At 34.7% G+C, this 16,240-nt stretch overlaps 2 protein-coding genes across 2 annotated transcripts; one reads left to right on the top strand and one right to left on the bottom strand.

Annotated features, from left to right (window-relative positions):
* Window positions 1–910: 910 nt before the first annotated feature.
* LOC120349430 lies at window positions 911–3,854 on the top strand. Its single transcript, XM_039419507.1, is given in 3 exon segments — window positions 911–1,045; window positions 2,535–2,910; window positions 2,913–3,854. Coding segments are annotated over 3 exon segments (825 nt in total). The 5' UTR covers window positions 911–997; the 3' UTR covers window positions 3,314–3,854.
* Window positions 3,855–4,782: 928 nt separating this feature from the next.
* Window positions 4,783–16,210, bottom strand: LOC111064542 (chromatin assembly factor 1 subunit B). Its single transcript, XM_039419501.1, has 7 exons — window positions 15,846–16,210; window positions 14,132–14,264; window positions 13,012–13,221; window positions 11,693–11,789; window positions 10,472–10,714; window positions 9,333–9,584; window positions 4,783–6,261 (listed from the first exon to the last, which is right to left on the bottom strand). The coding sequence occupies exons 1-7, from the start codon at window positions 15,972–15,974 to the stop codon at window positions 5,325–5,327; spliced, it is 2,001 nt and encodes a 666-aa protein (XP_039275435.1). The 5' UTR covers window positions 15,975–16,210; the 3' UTR covers window positions 4,783–5,324.
* Between the last annotated feature and the right edge of the window lie 30 nt (window positions 16,211–16,240).

The following is a 16,240-nucleotide window of genomic DNA, read 5'->3' as shown; positions in this document are numbered from 1 at the left end:
CTGTATTACAAAAATTTTATTTTATAAATGATTTGATATTAAGGTGAAATGAAAACGTTGTTGTCAGTTCCACATAATTTATTTGAGCCAAACTCAAGTTTCAATGCACTAATAAGGCATAATCTTTTTTTTGTCAAAAGACTTCTGATGATGATGCCTTAGTGCATTGAAACTTTAGTTTGGCTCAAATAAATTATGTGGAACTGACAACACCGTTTTTATTTCACCTTAATATCAAATCATTTATAAAATAAAATTTTTGTAATACAGTGTATCCACAAATATAAATTATTATGAATTAATTCAATCACAAATATTAACTGTCACAAACTATCGAATAAATGCGGCAATCGAATGACAATTATGTTATAAATACAATTCATTGTGGTAAGTTGTTGGTACATCGTTTCTATTTCACCTTAATATGGAGAAATTCCACAATATCTTTGTTCATAGCGTAAATTTTAATTTGTGATAGAATTAATTCATAATCTGTAAGATGATTAAATTTTCTCTCCTATTTTTACAGGTTACAGGCTGTAAGTTGGAGGTAAAACAATTTCAGTAAGCACATTCATCAGTAGAATTTCCCCATCAACAATAATCGATAAGAAGACGCATGAATGGATTCCTTAATTGGCACAATTCTGAAGAATGCTTCCACCACCAGCTGTTTTGGTGAAGGAACTACTCTAGTGACTTATGAGGAGAACTCAAACAAGAAAAGTGGTGACCACTTTGCTTCTGATGTATTCTTCTACAAACTTCACCTCGAAAAAAATGAAAAGAAGTGGTCGATTGATGTTGTGATAAAAATCCAGCCAAGATCAGAACGGTTAAGAGAGTTCGTGAGAACGAAAGGACAATTTAGGAACGAGGAATTTATGTACAAAGAGGTGCTGCCATTCCTGGACAAAGATGGAGTTGTTGAACAACTTTTTGGAAAATTATATTGTGCGTATGTGGATTCTGGAGAAGATGATATAATGATTATTTTATGTTCGAGGATTTGACGAGTCAAGGATACAGGCACACTTCAAGTAAGGTGAGTAAGGAGGTGGGATATGAATTGATTCCTTCAAACTTTCACATTTGCAGTCTATATTATACTCTGTATTCATATTGTCTTTTTTCTTTAGGGCTACTTTTGAATATAAATAAAAATATAAATCTAAGTACCCTTTTCAGCATTATTTAGTCAAGACATGTTTCAGCTATATAATGCCATTATCAAGTTTTCGTGATACTGTAGGCTACTTAGTGGTGTTGACTTAATAATGTAGTAACTAAATAATTTAAAAAAGGTACTCAGATTTCTGCATTCATAAGAAAAATAGATACCGCTACCGTATCTTACAACATATTTAAGGAAGCTTATACATTTCGACCTCCTTTGTATTTTTTATTTAAAATTATAATTTGGAAATTCCAGAATATCTGGCATGCAAGTTTATTTTTGTTGGAGATCGGAGTTTGAGTAGGTAATACTATAAACAGAGCTCTTAATTATTTTTTATATTAACTCAATTTGTTTCCTATAATAGTTATATCTATCATATAGTTATTGAATATTATTAAAAGTTAGTAGTAGGCCTATAAAAAATCAGCATTTCAATACACTACCTACATATTATGCCTACGTACAATATCGACAATATATCACGAATCATTTAGATGAACGATTATACTCCATCCAAAATTAATTTTGACTTTGAGGAATATGCAGCGCAGGGAAATGAAGGGAGATAAGCCAATTACAGTGATGGATAGAGTCATAGGTACGACTTAGTCCATAAAGAACAATAATAAAGGATATTTTTAATAGTCTAATAAAGGATTCAGTTTAAGGTAGGCTATTCCTTTTGAACTTTTTAAAGCTTCGACAATATCTTATGAATCATTTAGATAAACCTTAAATATTGTGCAAAAATAATTAAAATTATCATAGCCACATATTTATTAAATATCGAGAAACTAGTTTTGCTTCTTACAACATCATCAATCACTAGTAAACTGGCCGCCCTAGGCTCTAGAGACTTCAACCTAAATATGGTTTCTCGAATAAATAATTCGCTTTGATAATTTCAAGTCTTCACGGCACAGAATAACTTCAAGATAAATGAATTCTAATTGAAATTTCAGATATTATCTGGGCTCCGGAGAACGATTATACTCCATCCAAAATTAATTTTGACTTGGAGGAATATGCAGCGCAGGGAAATGAAGGGAGATCAGCCAATTACAGTGAAGGATAGAGTCATAGGTGGAAGCGCAGTTGTCAATTTGCGGATTAGAATTAGTCTAATCAATCCTTTCAGAGAGGAAACTCTGTAAGTTTAACATGAGCGCTTGAATACTCACTGGAAATTACAGAAAGCTGGCCGGTTGAGAACGGCAACATCACCGCCGTTGTATCCCTACCACTGTATGCCTTCTCTGCTGCGCATGTCCCTCCTAAGTCAAAAGTAATTTTGTACGGAGTATAATTTATTAAATTTGAATCGAAAAGGGTTTAAAACATTTCCTTTTTCCAGACATTTTTGGACTTCGACCATTGCGCTCTGGCCATGAAACATATTGGCATGTTCCACGCGCTATCCTATGCAAAAAAGCACGAAGGCTGTGTCAACCAACTTGAGAAATTCTCAAAAAAGTTTATTTTGAAGCAAACCAAAGAAAGACTCATCTCACTCACTGAGTTCTATTACTTGTGTGGTAAACGCGGTGTGGATCCAGTTATCGAGGAGGGTATCTGTGTTGAAGTGCTCACTGAGTTTTTAGAAAACTATGATGACTTTTCTAAGTTTTATTTTGGTCTTATTGAGCCCGTGGAACCGGAAGCTGTGGTCTGTCACGGTGATTTTTGCAGGAATAACATTTTTTTCAAATACGATGCGAACGGGAGACCGGTGTCGTTAAGTTGTACGATCTACAGACTCCGGTCTACTCGTCGCCGGTGATCGATTTGTCGTTTTTCTTCTTCATGAACACCGACCAGAAACTGCGCGACGAGCACTGGGATGATCTGCTACTGATCTACCGCAATGCAGTCAGGGACACCGTACCAGGCATCCAGGTTCCGGATTTGGATTTTGGACGTGTGGCCGTGTACGGTTACCTGCTCAGCAGTTTTTTCCTGCCGTCGATGATGAAGGAGCAAGAAATTTCGGATGTTGAGCAGCGATTCGAGCAGACGCTGCATGAACAGGCCGTCGAAGCAGCCAAGTGTGGAGGTGCCCAAGCTACTAGGGCCCTGGCTGACATTGTAAGGCATATGGCTCAACGAAACTACATCAGATCCAACTACAGATGAATGACATTCTATTGCCAAGTATCAGCAACGTAAAATACATATCACAGTCATGTATTTTATGGTCATATGCTGCATACAGACTTACGCGCCACGAACACACGCATTTCGCTTTCTATCAGCTGATGTTTAGCTTATTATACATGTGTTTTTACAGGAACATTGTAATCATATATAATACATATATATGTACAGCTATATGTCATATATACAGAACATTGAGATACATTATATAATACATGAAGCATCAGCTAATGAACAGCGAAATGCGCATGTTCGTGATGCCTAAGTCTGTACGCACCTATATATTTTAATGGTCAGTGTGCGCTCAATAGTGATGATCAATTTCCAATTCTGAGAGCTCACTCAAGATCATTTCTCTAATTTTATACCGAGAATCTCAATTGAGATCAAAATTCAAGCCATTCTTACCTACATTGTAAACATGTGTAGTGATTGTTTCACAGAGTCAATTCAAGTTGAAATAACAGTATTACAATAAACAGTGTTAATTTAGAGTTTAACACCACCGTTTGCATTTATGTTTTGACTATTTTTCTAAATATATTTTCCAATTAAACAAAGAGATGTACCTATTCATAGATTTATTAACAAAAAAGGTATTTGATGTAATTGTAAATGTGATGATTACACTCTAAACTTGAAAATATATATTCAATTTCAAAAGCCTTCTTAGCAAAGCACATATTTGTGAACCAATGAGAATGAATAAATTAATTCATTAAATGAAGAAATTATACATTTAATAGTATAACATCAATGATACACATTGCACTCAAATTTCCTTTTGAATTGGTTTCAAAATCTGAAAAATTAAGTCACATTCAAAAAGTACTTCTACGGTAATAATGCATCCAGTGCATAAATATATTCACCGCATGTATAGGATATGAATAATACTATTAGAATATGGAATATCTCCAGAAAGCAATTATGTACAGCATTAGTAACTAAATATAAATATAGCTCTGCTCTTCAAATTGCAATTATTATTATTATTTATGTTGAACCAATTAGTAACATAAGACCTCTAAAATATATATTGCTCTGCTCTTCAAAATTGTAATGTAGCCTATGCATCCAGCATATGATGTTAATAATACTGCAAATAGAGAATAGAAATTGTTCAAGAAATAAGAGGAGTTTTCGGGGGATTTTCAAGATTATTTTCATGTAGAATTAACTACTATTTTCCAAGCAACTATAAACATATGAATAAAAAATGTCTCAAGGTGCAATTCCCTAGAGGCGTCTTGAGACGCGCGGGCTGTAAGGTGCATGGTAAGAGTCGGCCATATTGGATTGATCTCCCATAAGATCAATGTAATCTTTTGGAACAGCGCGTCTTGAGAATCCTCTAAGGAATTACACCTCTAGGCTAAAACCCAAAAGTTAGTTTTGGGGAACCATAAGTTATGTGAGGTATTACTAAAATTAATAACAACACACACTACCATCTTTTGTTCTATTTTATTTAGTCAGTTCTACTACCTTGGTTAGTTTAGACTCAACGTAAAACTGATGATGATGCCATAGACATTCATCTTAAGATTTTTATTTAAAAAAAAACTATATAATTTGCAAGAATAAAAAGACAACAATCTCTAGATTTTTATAAAAAAAACTATATCATTATTTTTGTAAGAAGAACATGGCAACGTATTGTAATACTATTTCATCGAAGAACAGTGCCCAAATGCAGAATTTTTATTCAACAATGTTGAATTAGTCATAACTTTCAGGCATCAACAAAGTAACATGAGAAAAACTTCTAATTGTTCTAATTTGAGATGAATCGAGAAGATTAAGATTTTTATTCATCAACCTTATCCTAGATAAGACCTGTCATTGAAGTCCTTGAGAGTGACTAAACGTACTTGAGAGTTTATACATAAACATCGTTTCTACATTCATTGCAATTAAAATATAGGTTACAAAGTGCTTCTTAAGAAGTACATCAATAAAAGGGGCATGAGATACATGTGGTAACCACTCACAGTTTTCTTTTACTTTTTGGACTCGACAATGTGATGAGTTGAGCTCTTTTCGGCTTCCTCTGCTCGATCGGAGTTATTTTAGCAGATGAATTCGAATTTGATGGACTATCCGCCACACTAATTATTTTCGCAGGAGTACTGTTCTCAGCTGGTTTATTTTCAGAATTAGTTGCAACAACCTTCTCACAGTCGACTGAAGCCTCGCTCTTCTCTTTTACTTCATTTTTCTGATCACTGACACAGTCTTGGGGTTTCGAGTCTTTCTCCACTACATCAACTGTTTTCACAGGAGTTTTAGAATCTTTGACCGACGCGGTTTCCATTTTATCACCTGTTTTCACAGTAGAGTCGTCTAGTTTGTTTGAATCTTCCACCGAAGAGGTTTCCATTGTATCACCTGTTTTCACAGTACATTCATTCTCTAGTTTATTTGAATCCTTCTCTAAAGTTTTATCCACTTTATCAACTGGTTTCACAGCAGGGTCATTCTCTAATTTATTTGAATCCTTCTCCAAACCTGTATTAACTTTATCACTAGTTTTTACGGTAGAATCTTTCTCTATATTTTTATCCAAGGTTTTGGCCAACACTTCATCTCCAGTTTTCACAGTCGAGTCAATCACGTTGCTAACAGTCTCCTCAAGAACCAAACGGAAATCATCATCATCATCTTCATCATTGCACTTCACATCTTCACAGTTTTTTACATCTGTCGAACCTTTTTCTTTAGACTTGAGTTTGTTTTTGTTTTTTCTGCCTTTTGCTGACTTGGATTTGGGTTCAGTTGGCGCATTTTCAGCTACTTGTTCTGTTTTGTTTTCGACGTCTGTGGCGGGCGGCACGTATATTTCACCCAGCTCACCTTCGGCGAAAGAAATCAACGAACAGTAGCCGTCAGAAGACGACACGACAAGCAGTCTACCGTCACTTGACCTGCAAATAAAATCAAATCAATTAATCACACAAAAAAGTAAACACTCAAAATAAAAACCGATATCTTAACAATAATTGAAAAGACCACAATCAACGAACAGTAGCCGTCAGAAGACGACACGACAAGCAGTCTACCGTCACTTGACCTGCAAATAAAATGAAATTATTCAATCACACAAAAAAGTAAACACTCAAAATAAAAACCGATATCTTAACAATAATTGAGAAGACCACAAAGAGAGGGAAGAAAAAAGCTGAAAACTCGCAAAATAGACGGCAAAGTAACAGGAAGCACCAGAAAAATTGAAGAATAAATGCGAGTAGAGGACGAAGAACACAAGGGATTAAGGATTGAATGGAAAACAAAAAAGGAGAAATAGGGAAAATAATGTAGAGTAACCTGATTAGGAAGAAGACAAAGACGGAGTTACTGATGGAATTAATAGGGTTTACAGTCACCTCTCTCTTTTTCAATGAAATTGATCTACATTAATAAACTTGAAAACACAACAGATCATACAGATAAGTAATAGAATCTTGAATATTGTTTTACATTCTTTGCTTTGTTGACAATAAATTTTAACGTTATGAATATATATACAACAGTAAACATTAAGGAAATAATCTAATCATCTTCTAAGTACTCAGAAAATTTAAATATTCAATATTCCTGAATAGTTCCTCTTATTTTTATAATTTTCCATTTATATCTTACAACTTGTAATTTTATGTTTATAAATTATTCTATATGCAATTATATTAAACATTCAAATAACATGAAGTATGTAGGTCATTTACTTCCCATTAAATACAACTTACATGTAGTTTGTAAGTTGTATTTGAATTATCAATCACCATCAATTATAAGTTGTATTTTATTATTTAAATTAAATTATTCTCAAATTACATGTAGTGTGTAGGTCTTTACTTTCTATTGAATACAACGTTTTCAAATTATAAAATAGACTTATTTATTGGAAAATTGAGAAACTAGTTCCGGTTCTTACACCACCATCAATTTCTAGTTTGCTAATTATCTAGTAATTTAGTTCTTGTATAATTATATAACTATAGCATACTACGGTACCAGAGATTGCTGGCATGGCGATAACTATAGCTATACTTAACTATACAGAGCTATGCACATAGCTAACTACATAGTTATACATAACTATAGCATACTACGGTACCAGAGATTGCTGGCATGGCGATAGTCTCTCCATATGTCAATAAATAATTAATTGGTTGTGACAATATTTCAAATCGTTCTATTCAATGGCCCATATGAATAAAGTTGAGCATTTGCTCATACTTCTAAAATATGGAGCATTTGCTTCATTTTCTATGAATAAACGTGAGCAAAACCTTTTGCTCATGCTCACCAAAAAAATAGTTTGAGCATTTGCTCAAAAGTAAAAGCTTTTGCTCAAAATTGTATGAATAAACTAGAGCATTTGCTCAACTTTTGAAGCAAATGCTTCAAAAAAGGTGAGTCTAGTCCAGAGCAGCTTATCACCTTTTGCTCATAGTAAAATGGCTCAACTAGTTCGTATGAGGAAGAGGAAACTATACCAGATACTATCACAACCAAAAGTGTAGAACTATAAAACTCTTTTTAGATTCAACCATGATATATATCACAATTATTCCTACAAAAGAATAAATACAAAAGCTACCTTTTATAAAGATAGCCATCACAAAATAGAAAATAGGCATTTAAGAATATGAGAGTGTAGACGATTATAAGAAGGCTATTGATATTATAAGAATATACTGAAGATTATTATAGAGATGGCATTTTTTCATGCTATTATTTAAAAATTCTAAACTCAACTAACTTAAAACTGTAATGTATTCATAAAAAATAGAAAACAGAACACAGGACGCAAACACAAGCGGTGCCCCCTGTTTGCATATTTAGCGCTTCCGTGAGCTATAAATACAAATTAAGGCTACAAAAGCGAATCAGCTGATGAAAAATCTTTAAAATGCGTGAGCATTTGCTCCAGAGTTCAGGAGCATAAGGTAAGAGTATAAGGTAAAGCTTATTCATAATTATCAAAATGAGCAAATGCTTTTGCTTCTACCTTTTGCTCATGAGCAAAACCTTATGCTCAATGCTTTTGCTCATGAGCATTTGCTCTGGTTTTATTCATATGTGCCATTATGGCAAATTTGTGGTCATTTTATTGAAAAATACTTATTCAATTTCTACCACATTATTCTACATTCACTACTAGAGAGAGAAATAATTGACAAAGCACACAAATAGGAAGACGAATGTTCTTTCCTTTGAACACCTAGCAAACAGTAAGCTATTTATGAATGAATTTATGAAAAATGAAACGTGGAAGGCCACGTAAAAGATGTCAATAACTGATTCATGTATTATAATAATGTTATTTATTTATTTATTGAATCAATGAGAATTACACAACTTACAGAAAAGTACCACAGGCTTATAAGCCCAAAACGGTTCCAATTCTAATTTATACAACAGTCCAAATGTAGCTAGGTTATGTGTCACTTAACATTCATTCTTCAATAAATTACACACTCAATTTAAAATTCAGAACACAAAAAATTGTTTCCTTAATTAAAAAAATAAATTAAATTGAATTAAATCAATCACAATTAATTAAAAAATTCCAAACTTTGAAAAAACTATAAAATTTTGAGACCGAAAAGACAAACACACTATTTAGAACTTATCAAAATGAATAAAATATAAATTTATAAACCTGAAGAATAAGTTGTTTGTAAGTCGGAACAGGCAATAGCCTAATCCTTGCAATAAATATTATGATGATGATGACGATTATGATGAATTGATGATAAATAAGGGAAGATATTTCAAAATTTTAAATCATCATTCTTGGACCGAAAATCAAGTGACGAAGCAGTGTGTGATTACATAACCTTATCTTTTGGACAACATCAACATTTTATCAAAATTTTTGGAGAGAAATAGTACAGGCTCAGCCTAGTTTTTCCTCCAATGTCATAATTGTATTATGATTATAGTATTTTATACAATAAATGAATAAATATTATGATGCAACTATACTAACCAAGCCAGATCGGTGAGACGGGTGTAGTGAATGTTGGCAACATAGGCGAACGGCGCCATATGCTGGGTGTCGTACAGAATGACACTGCTCTGAGTGGCAATGGCGAAGACGACGCGGTAGGGCAGCGCAAACACAGACGACGCCTGGGGCGTCGCGTCGTCACCGGCGCCCGTCTTCATCAGCGCAAACAGCTGTGGACAACAGCGCACCGCTACTGAGTACTGCTGGTTGGACGGCAGGTAGGCTACTGGTCTGCAAACACAACAAAGCCAAATTTTATTAAATATCTGAATATTAACAAATAAAAAACTCACAAATTAAACTTCATTACAATTTATCAAAATATGAGTACATGATTTGAAGATTGTTGGAAATGAGAAAATAATTGAACGTCTGATAAAAATTGTATCAAATATATAGAGTTGAAGATTTTGAATTACAAAATTAGTGTAATCTAGGAACATGAGTAGCCTACAGATTATGTAGAAAGTGAAAAATTGAATTTGAGATAATAAATAGATTAAGTGCTGTAGGGTGTAGGCTATTATATACTACACACTGTTGTATGGAAATTTTGAAATGATGCCATTTCCAGGAGTATATTTATCATGTCATTTTTTAATAATGATAACTGACTAAAAACTAAATCTTTCTTTCTGCGTAGAAATGTACAAAACAAGTAAAAAATAAAAGAGTAACAGCAACAATAAGCACACATTTACTATCCGCAATAGGAAAAACAGTGAGAAAAAACTCATCTAATAAGAACACCAATATAAAAAACTTCACTAGAAAATACAGTGGAAAACAAACAAAAAATACATCTAATTGACTTCTCTACAGAAGCTACAATGAAATAATAAGCAACAGTTCAAGAAAAATTCGCAAGATTCAAAAAACATCATACAGTAGTAAGTCACTACTGCATGCAAATGACCTCACGAGAGGTCACGTCTGCATACAGAGATTTATGAATTTAGCGTTCAGTTCACAGCTCTATATGAAATCTTTGTAATAACAGTTTAGCAATGTATTAGGAGTAACAATGATTTCGTTTTCAATATTTTCCTCTAGTACATGCATTGTTATAGGACGTGTACATTGCACCTTGCCTTTCAGATATCCCTATAGGGACTTACTTGGACAAGTTATTCCTGGTAAAGATGAGCGTGGTGTTAATGAGTTTGGGTTCCTCGATGACACCGGACGGCACAATGAGCAGACTGCCGCACGGAGTGAAGCTCAGCCGTCGGAAGAACGACTTGAGAGTGTCGTCGTGGAACAGGTGGGCCGGCTTGGCGTCCGGCTCAGAGTTCGGCAGAATCGCCTTCGAAACGCGACTCGCCAGTTTTCGAGTGGCCGTGTTGAACACTCGCAACGTTCTGAAAATAGAGTAAACATTTTCTTTATAGATAACTATAGTCTGTTCATCGTAAAGAGGGACAACAATAACATAAAGTTGGCGCTTCTGAAAGTGATATGACAGTGATGACTCAAATCAAATCATTCATTGTCAAAAGCACAAAATGTCACAACAATGTCAATACAATTCAGAGCAGTAACATAGAACAATATTCAGATCATGCAAAATAAAACATAAAAGTCAGTCATTAAAATTAGTATAAAAGAATTCTTGTACATTATATAGGCACCTTTTCATCAATAAAACTTTCAAATACCTTTCAAAACAGAGGATTTCCATTGTTTTTACATTTTTGGGAAGAAAATTAAAAAGCTTAATAAGCCTGGGACATATAGTCCCAATTCTTTTGAAAGGAAGTATAGTTGCACTATTGATTATTAGTCATTAGAATTGGAATTTTAAATTGGTGGACCCTCAAATACCACAATGCATTCATTTACACTTATTCACTAAGGCCCGGTTGCACAAAAGCCGGTTAAATTTTAACCGTTATTAATTTCACGAGAACCAATCAGAGAAGGTATTTTTGATAAGACAGCTTTTCTGATTGGTTGTCAGGAATTAATCACGATTAAAACTTAACCGGCTTTTGTGCAACCGGCACTTACAGTTATTATTCAATTCAGTGGTCATTTCTTTATTCCCTAGATGCAGCCATTTCCTGGCAAATGTGTTTGATTGATGAATATAGCAGATATTCCTCTGTTGAAGTGTTGGTAGATGGAGAAATAGTGGATGTGTGAAGGGAAAAATAAAAGAAGAAGGGAAAGATATTGGAATAGAGGTGATGATGAAAAAGAATAACGGGATAAGTAGAAATACCCAACAGTAAACTCTTTAAAATAGTTAGGCTATTTTCTAGTAATACGAACAATGATTTCATAAAGGATAAAATGTAAATAATTTAATTGAAAATAGTTCATTTTTTATGGCTGACCTGTCACTTGAGTTAGTGGCTACATATTGGCCAAGAGGATCCCACGCGACCCCTTGTACAAAACTTTTGTGATCCCTCAAGATGTACAACATATGACCTGTGAACAACATATTTACTTTCCATTAAAACCAATTCAATATTGAAATAAACAACAAATTAATATCAAGGTTACATGAAAACTATTTTTATACACAATCATTTTAATGGGTTAATAGCTAACTTTTGGCTATAGGAGATATAGTAGCTTCATTGAAGTACGAGAAGGTACACAAAGTAGCTCGACTTGAGCTAGAGAATTTTGAAATTATTGAAAAACCCATAATAAATATTGAAACTATGAATAGTTTTTTCAAAGAATGGAACTACATTCCAAATTTAAATATTATTCTTATTTTCAAATGTTATAATGACTACATATTCAATCACAAAAGATGTACTTAGCGAAAAAGGGTAATCGAATGATGTTAGTTAACAAGAATAATTGTTGATTATTTACCATGTAAGTTTATAGAGTATCAGTATTTAGAGGAAAAGTTTACTAGAGATTGACAATTATGGTGTAGCAACAGAAATTAATAGGAAAAGTTTACTGGAGATTGACATATCATGGTGTAGCAACAGAAACTAGTATCTCAAATTGTTTCAATAGACTAGTGGTTTTGACAACATCAAGTCATCATTGTTATTTCTGACATAGCCTAACTTATATGACAACTCTACGACAAGGACCAAGTCAGGTCTACTTCCAGACACAGTCGATTCAGATCTCTGGTTATGACCAAGTGTGTGATCACATTGGATGCGTTTATGTGCAAGTGCAAGCTTTATTATGCATGACCAAGCTTGTAAATGACAAACAAAATCTGTTAACAGCAATGAATTAAACGCAAGGAACTCTCACACTGAACGCTTGCACTTGCTGGTTTCGTTTATTGTGAGCAGCTACATTGAATTCACAAGTGAATGAAACATAACCTACTTTTTGAACTAGTGTATTAATCAAAATTCGGGGAAGGAACAGTTCTGGGCTATGCCTGTTGGTCCTTCCCCAATCATTTGTATGATTCGTTCTTTGTATATAAATAAATAAACATGTTTTAATGGCACTTAAATTTTGTTTTTCAGCTCATTCATGATTTGACTTGCACTTGCACATATACGCATTCAATGTGATCACACCAAACCCTATTGTGTAAACTCATCTAAATTTAAGAGAGGTATAGTACAAGGTTACTGAAGTGGATCTCACTTGCATTTGCACATATACGCGTTCAATGTGATCACAACCTGAAGAGAGAAGTATGAAGTAAGCTGTTTACCTTTCTTGACGTCCCAGACGAGTGCGGTGTTGTCGACAGATCCGGAAATGAGGTTGGCCTCGTCGGGCGACCAGCTGAGGTCGTAGACATCCTCGAGATGACCTCGCAGCGTCCGCACCATCATCCACTGCTCCTTGCTCTCCTCGCCGTCGCCAGGGAACTGCGGCAGGTCGCAGTCCGTTCGCTGCTTCCAGATTATTATCGCCGACTCTGCAAACATCAGTTTTGTTTCAAGTCATTAGAAAGATGTTTGGCTGATACATCTGCATTACTATTATGAGGCCCGGTTGCAAAAAGGCCTGTTAAATTTTAATCATGATTAAATGTCACGAGAACCAATCAGAGACAACTAACTGTTTTGCAAAGAAGACTCTGGTGACATTTAATCCAATAAGAGACTGTTTTGGAAGGAGGACTTCTCTGATTGGTTCTCTTGACGTTTAATCACGGTCGAAGTTTATCAGTCTTTTGTGCGACGGATCCTAAGGGCCGTATCCTCAATCACACTTCAAACAAGATAAGGTGGTCGCTTAAGCTTGGAATATAACACGTTAAATAATGAAAGCGATCATATTTTGATGTAAACCTAGATTAGCATTACGTGAATGATGCATATCGCACTAACCCAACTAATAGAAGACATGGAATTACACTTTTTAAATTTCTTCATTGATGATTACCTGAATTACTTACTTCTTCACCAACGCCAACAGAGCCGGATAGGTTGCGACACGAATTTAATGATAGAATAGATTCCCTCCAGAGAATGTGATTAGGCAGATCTTTCTTTGCCAGTTTGTACAAGAAATTGGGCTATTCTTGTTGAAACAACTCCTTCTACTTTTTTGTCTTGAAATAACATTTGAAAAATCGTTTAATAATTTATTTAAAAAACTAATATCAGCGGCAGTGGCTGTTACAGTAGTCTAATCTACATGCTGTTTGTAAAAAAAACAAAGGTTTCCTGAACAAACAAATGTGGTTCTGAATGTTCCGGTTTAATAATTAATATTAAAAAATAATAGTAATTCAAAAATAGAACGAACTTGAAGCATGTACCAAAGGAACCTATAATGATCTACATAAATACGGTAGGTATTGATTCAGGAATGGAACTGACCATCATCCCCTGACGCGAGGAATTCTCCCTTCGGAGAGAACCGGACCACATTGACAGCTTTCTGGTGACGAGTCAGATCAGCGGCGCAATCCAAGATCGGAATCCCACATTCTTGTTCTGTCACATGCCATATCTAGATGAAGAGAAACACCATGAGAGAATCATTATAGCCAAATATATTCTTGATAATTCAGGGGAACAATTAGGATTACTATCAATTTATTACTTTGTTTAGATATATTTCATCATAAACAGATTGTAGAGTTGAAAATATAAGGAAATGTAAATACGTTAAAAATAAAAACTAAGGAAGAGAAGACCTTATTGATGACCTGAGACTGGAAGACGCAAGCCTTCTCTTTGCAGATGAATACTTGAAGTCATTGCCAAAGAGTGGGGTTTCCAGATAGGCAAAGTTTTCAGTCAATTACAATAAAAGTAAACTGCATTTTTATTCATGCTGTGTAGGTGCTAGACCACCAAAATAGAGGCTCCTCACTCAGCTTCCGAAGAGATTAAAGTGGCATTTCTATGAGTTTCTTTACAGTTGTCGTTCGAGTACTACAGTCAGTATCTGTTCAGCTCCCTGTCATTGTTGAGAAGAGGACCTATCTTCAAAGAGAACAGGTGCATGATCACAATACAAGACAACGGGCTGATATTGTTCTACCTCATGCAAGACTCACACGGACACACAGTAGTTTTCCTGTCAGTGCACTAAAAATATTCAACAAGAGTCCAGTGAGTCTCCATGTGCAGGAAGTGAATATATTTGAGAGGGTGCTTTGGGCAAAGCTTGTGAAGATGCTGCTTTACTCCCTGAATGAGGGGGCAATCCACAGATTTTTAAGTTTACTTCAACTGCCACCCATCTCGATCTTTTTTTTCTGTAAATGAAGTTTGACCTTTGAATTACTGTACGTACAGAATATCCTTAGGAAGACAGGCCGGTGTCGGGAAGCTATTGCAGTTTTCTGCTAATCTGTTACGTGTTATCTCGAGCTTATTGAAATGCCTGGTATTGTAGACATGCACATCACATCTTCTTTGAAGCTGCTCCAGGTTTTTCCTCACGTACAACAGCGTGCACATTGCGTATTGACTGTGAGAATTTCAAGACTCCTGAAGACAGATATCCCTAAAGACCGCGAATGACACTGTCCTCAAAGCCTTCTTCTGTAGAAGCAGCAAATCATGGATGACCGGGGCATGACCCCAAAGTAGAAAGGCTCTTTTCAGAGCCATTCTATGGCTCTGAAAAGCGAGTAGGTAGTAGATTATAACCAGGCACCAGCCCCCATCATTAGATTTACTATGGATTCAAATCGCTGACCTGGGAGCATCATATTCTTGGAGTGTGCAAGAAGCACTGTCAAGAATCTTATATTTTTTCATGAAGTTGAGAGGGCAGCTGAGAATTGAGCGATTGTTTGATATTGCACTATGCAGTTTTTGGTTACGTATGCAGTAGAGTATCCTGATGTGGGGTCATTCGCCGCATGCTAGAGACATTCTACTGCTCCAAAAGATAGTTCATCTAATAATCACATATAAGACTAGCAAGAATGATGCACATCATGATCTGTATGATAAATATAATATAAGGATTAAGTTAAAATTTTTAAAATGAAAAAGATGAGGACGCCTGGGATAAAAATAAGGTCAAAAAGAGTTTGAAATGTAAAATTAGTTTTAAATGTTTATGTAAGCTTACCAAAATATGAGAATCTGTCCCTCCCGAAGCTAATCTGAAGAAACTTTCATTCGCTTTTTTTGGCTGTACATCAATACTAAGAACAGGATCCTTATTGTGCCAGGAGATTTCTGGAATGGTGCATTTCATCGTGATTTACAAAACTTTTAATTGATAAAAGTAAATTGAAATGTTCAATTTTTACAATCACACCCTACGAATAATAGATGATGAAGCCATTCCAGTTTATATTGATAGTGTTAAAACAAATTTACAATTAAAATACTGATAAAATCTTGAAAGAATTGAATAGCAAACTAACAACATTAAAATAACCTAACAAAAGTTTTGTGTTTCATTTTTCATGATGAGATTTGGCGGGAGTTGAGTACTCCCGGTGCAGGTACACCACCTGT

The sequence above is a fragment of the Nilaparvata lugens genome, chromosome 1 (assembly GCF_014356525.2).
Source record: "Nilaparvata lugens isolate BPH chromosome 1, ASM1435652v1, whole genome shotgun sequence".
Lineage (NCBI taxonomy): Eukaryota > Metazoa > Arthropoda > Insecta > Hemiptera > Delphacidae > Nilaparvata > Nilaparvata lugens.
Note: the sequence above shows the minus strand (reverse complement) of the source record. Positions and strands in the feature narration are given on the sequence as shown.

Excerpts from the sequence above, each read along its gene's own strand:
- LOC111064542 (XM_039419501.1), bottom strand. The coding sequence starts at position 15,974 with ATGAAATGCACCATTCCAGAAATCTCCTGGCACAATAAGGATCCTGTT. Across the intron at positions 14,265-15,845 it reads GGACAGATTCTCATATTTTG|ATATGGCATGTGACAGAACA; the intron begins GTAAGCTTACAT and ends CTCTTCATCTAG. Across the intron at positions 6,262-9,332 it reads CGTCTCACCGATCTGGCTTG|GTCAAGTGACGGTAGACTGC; the intron begins GTTAGTATAGTT and ends TTTTATTTGCAG.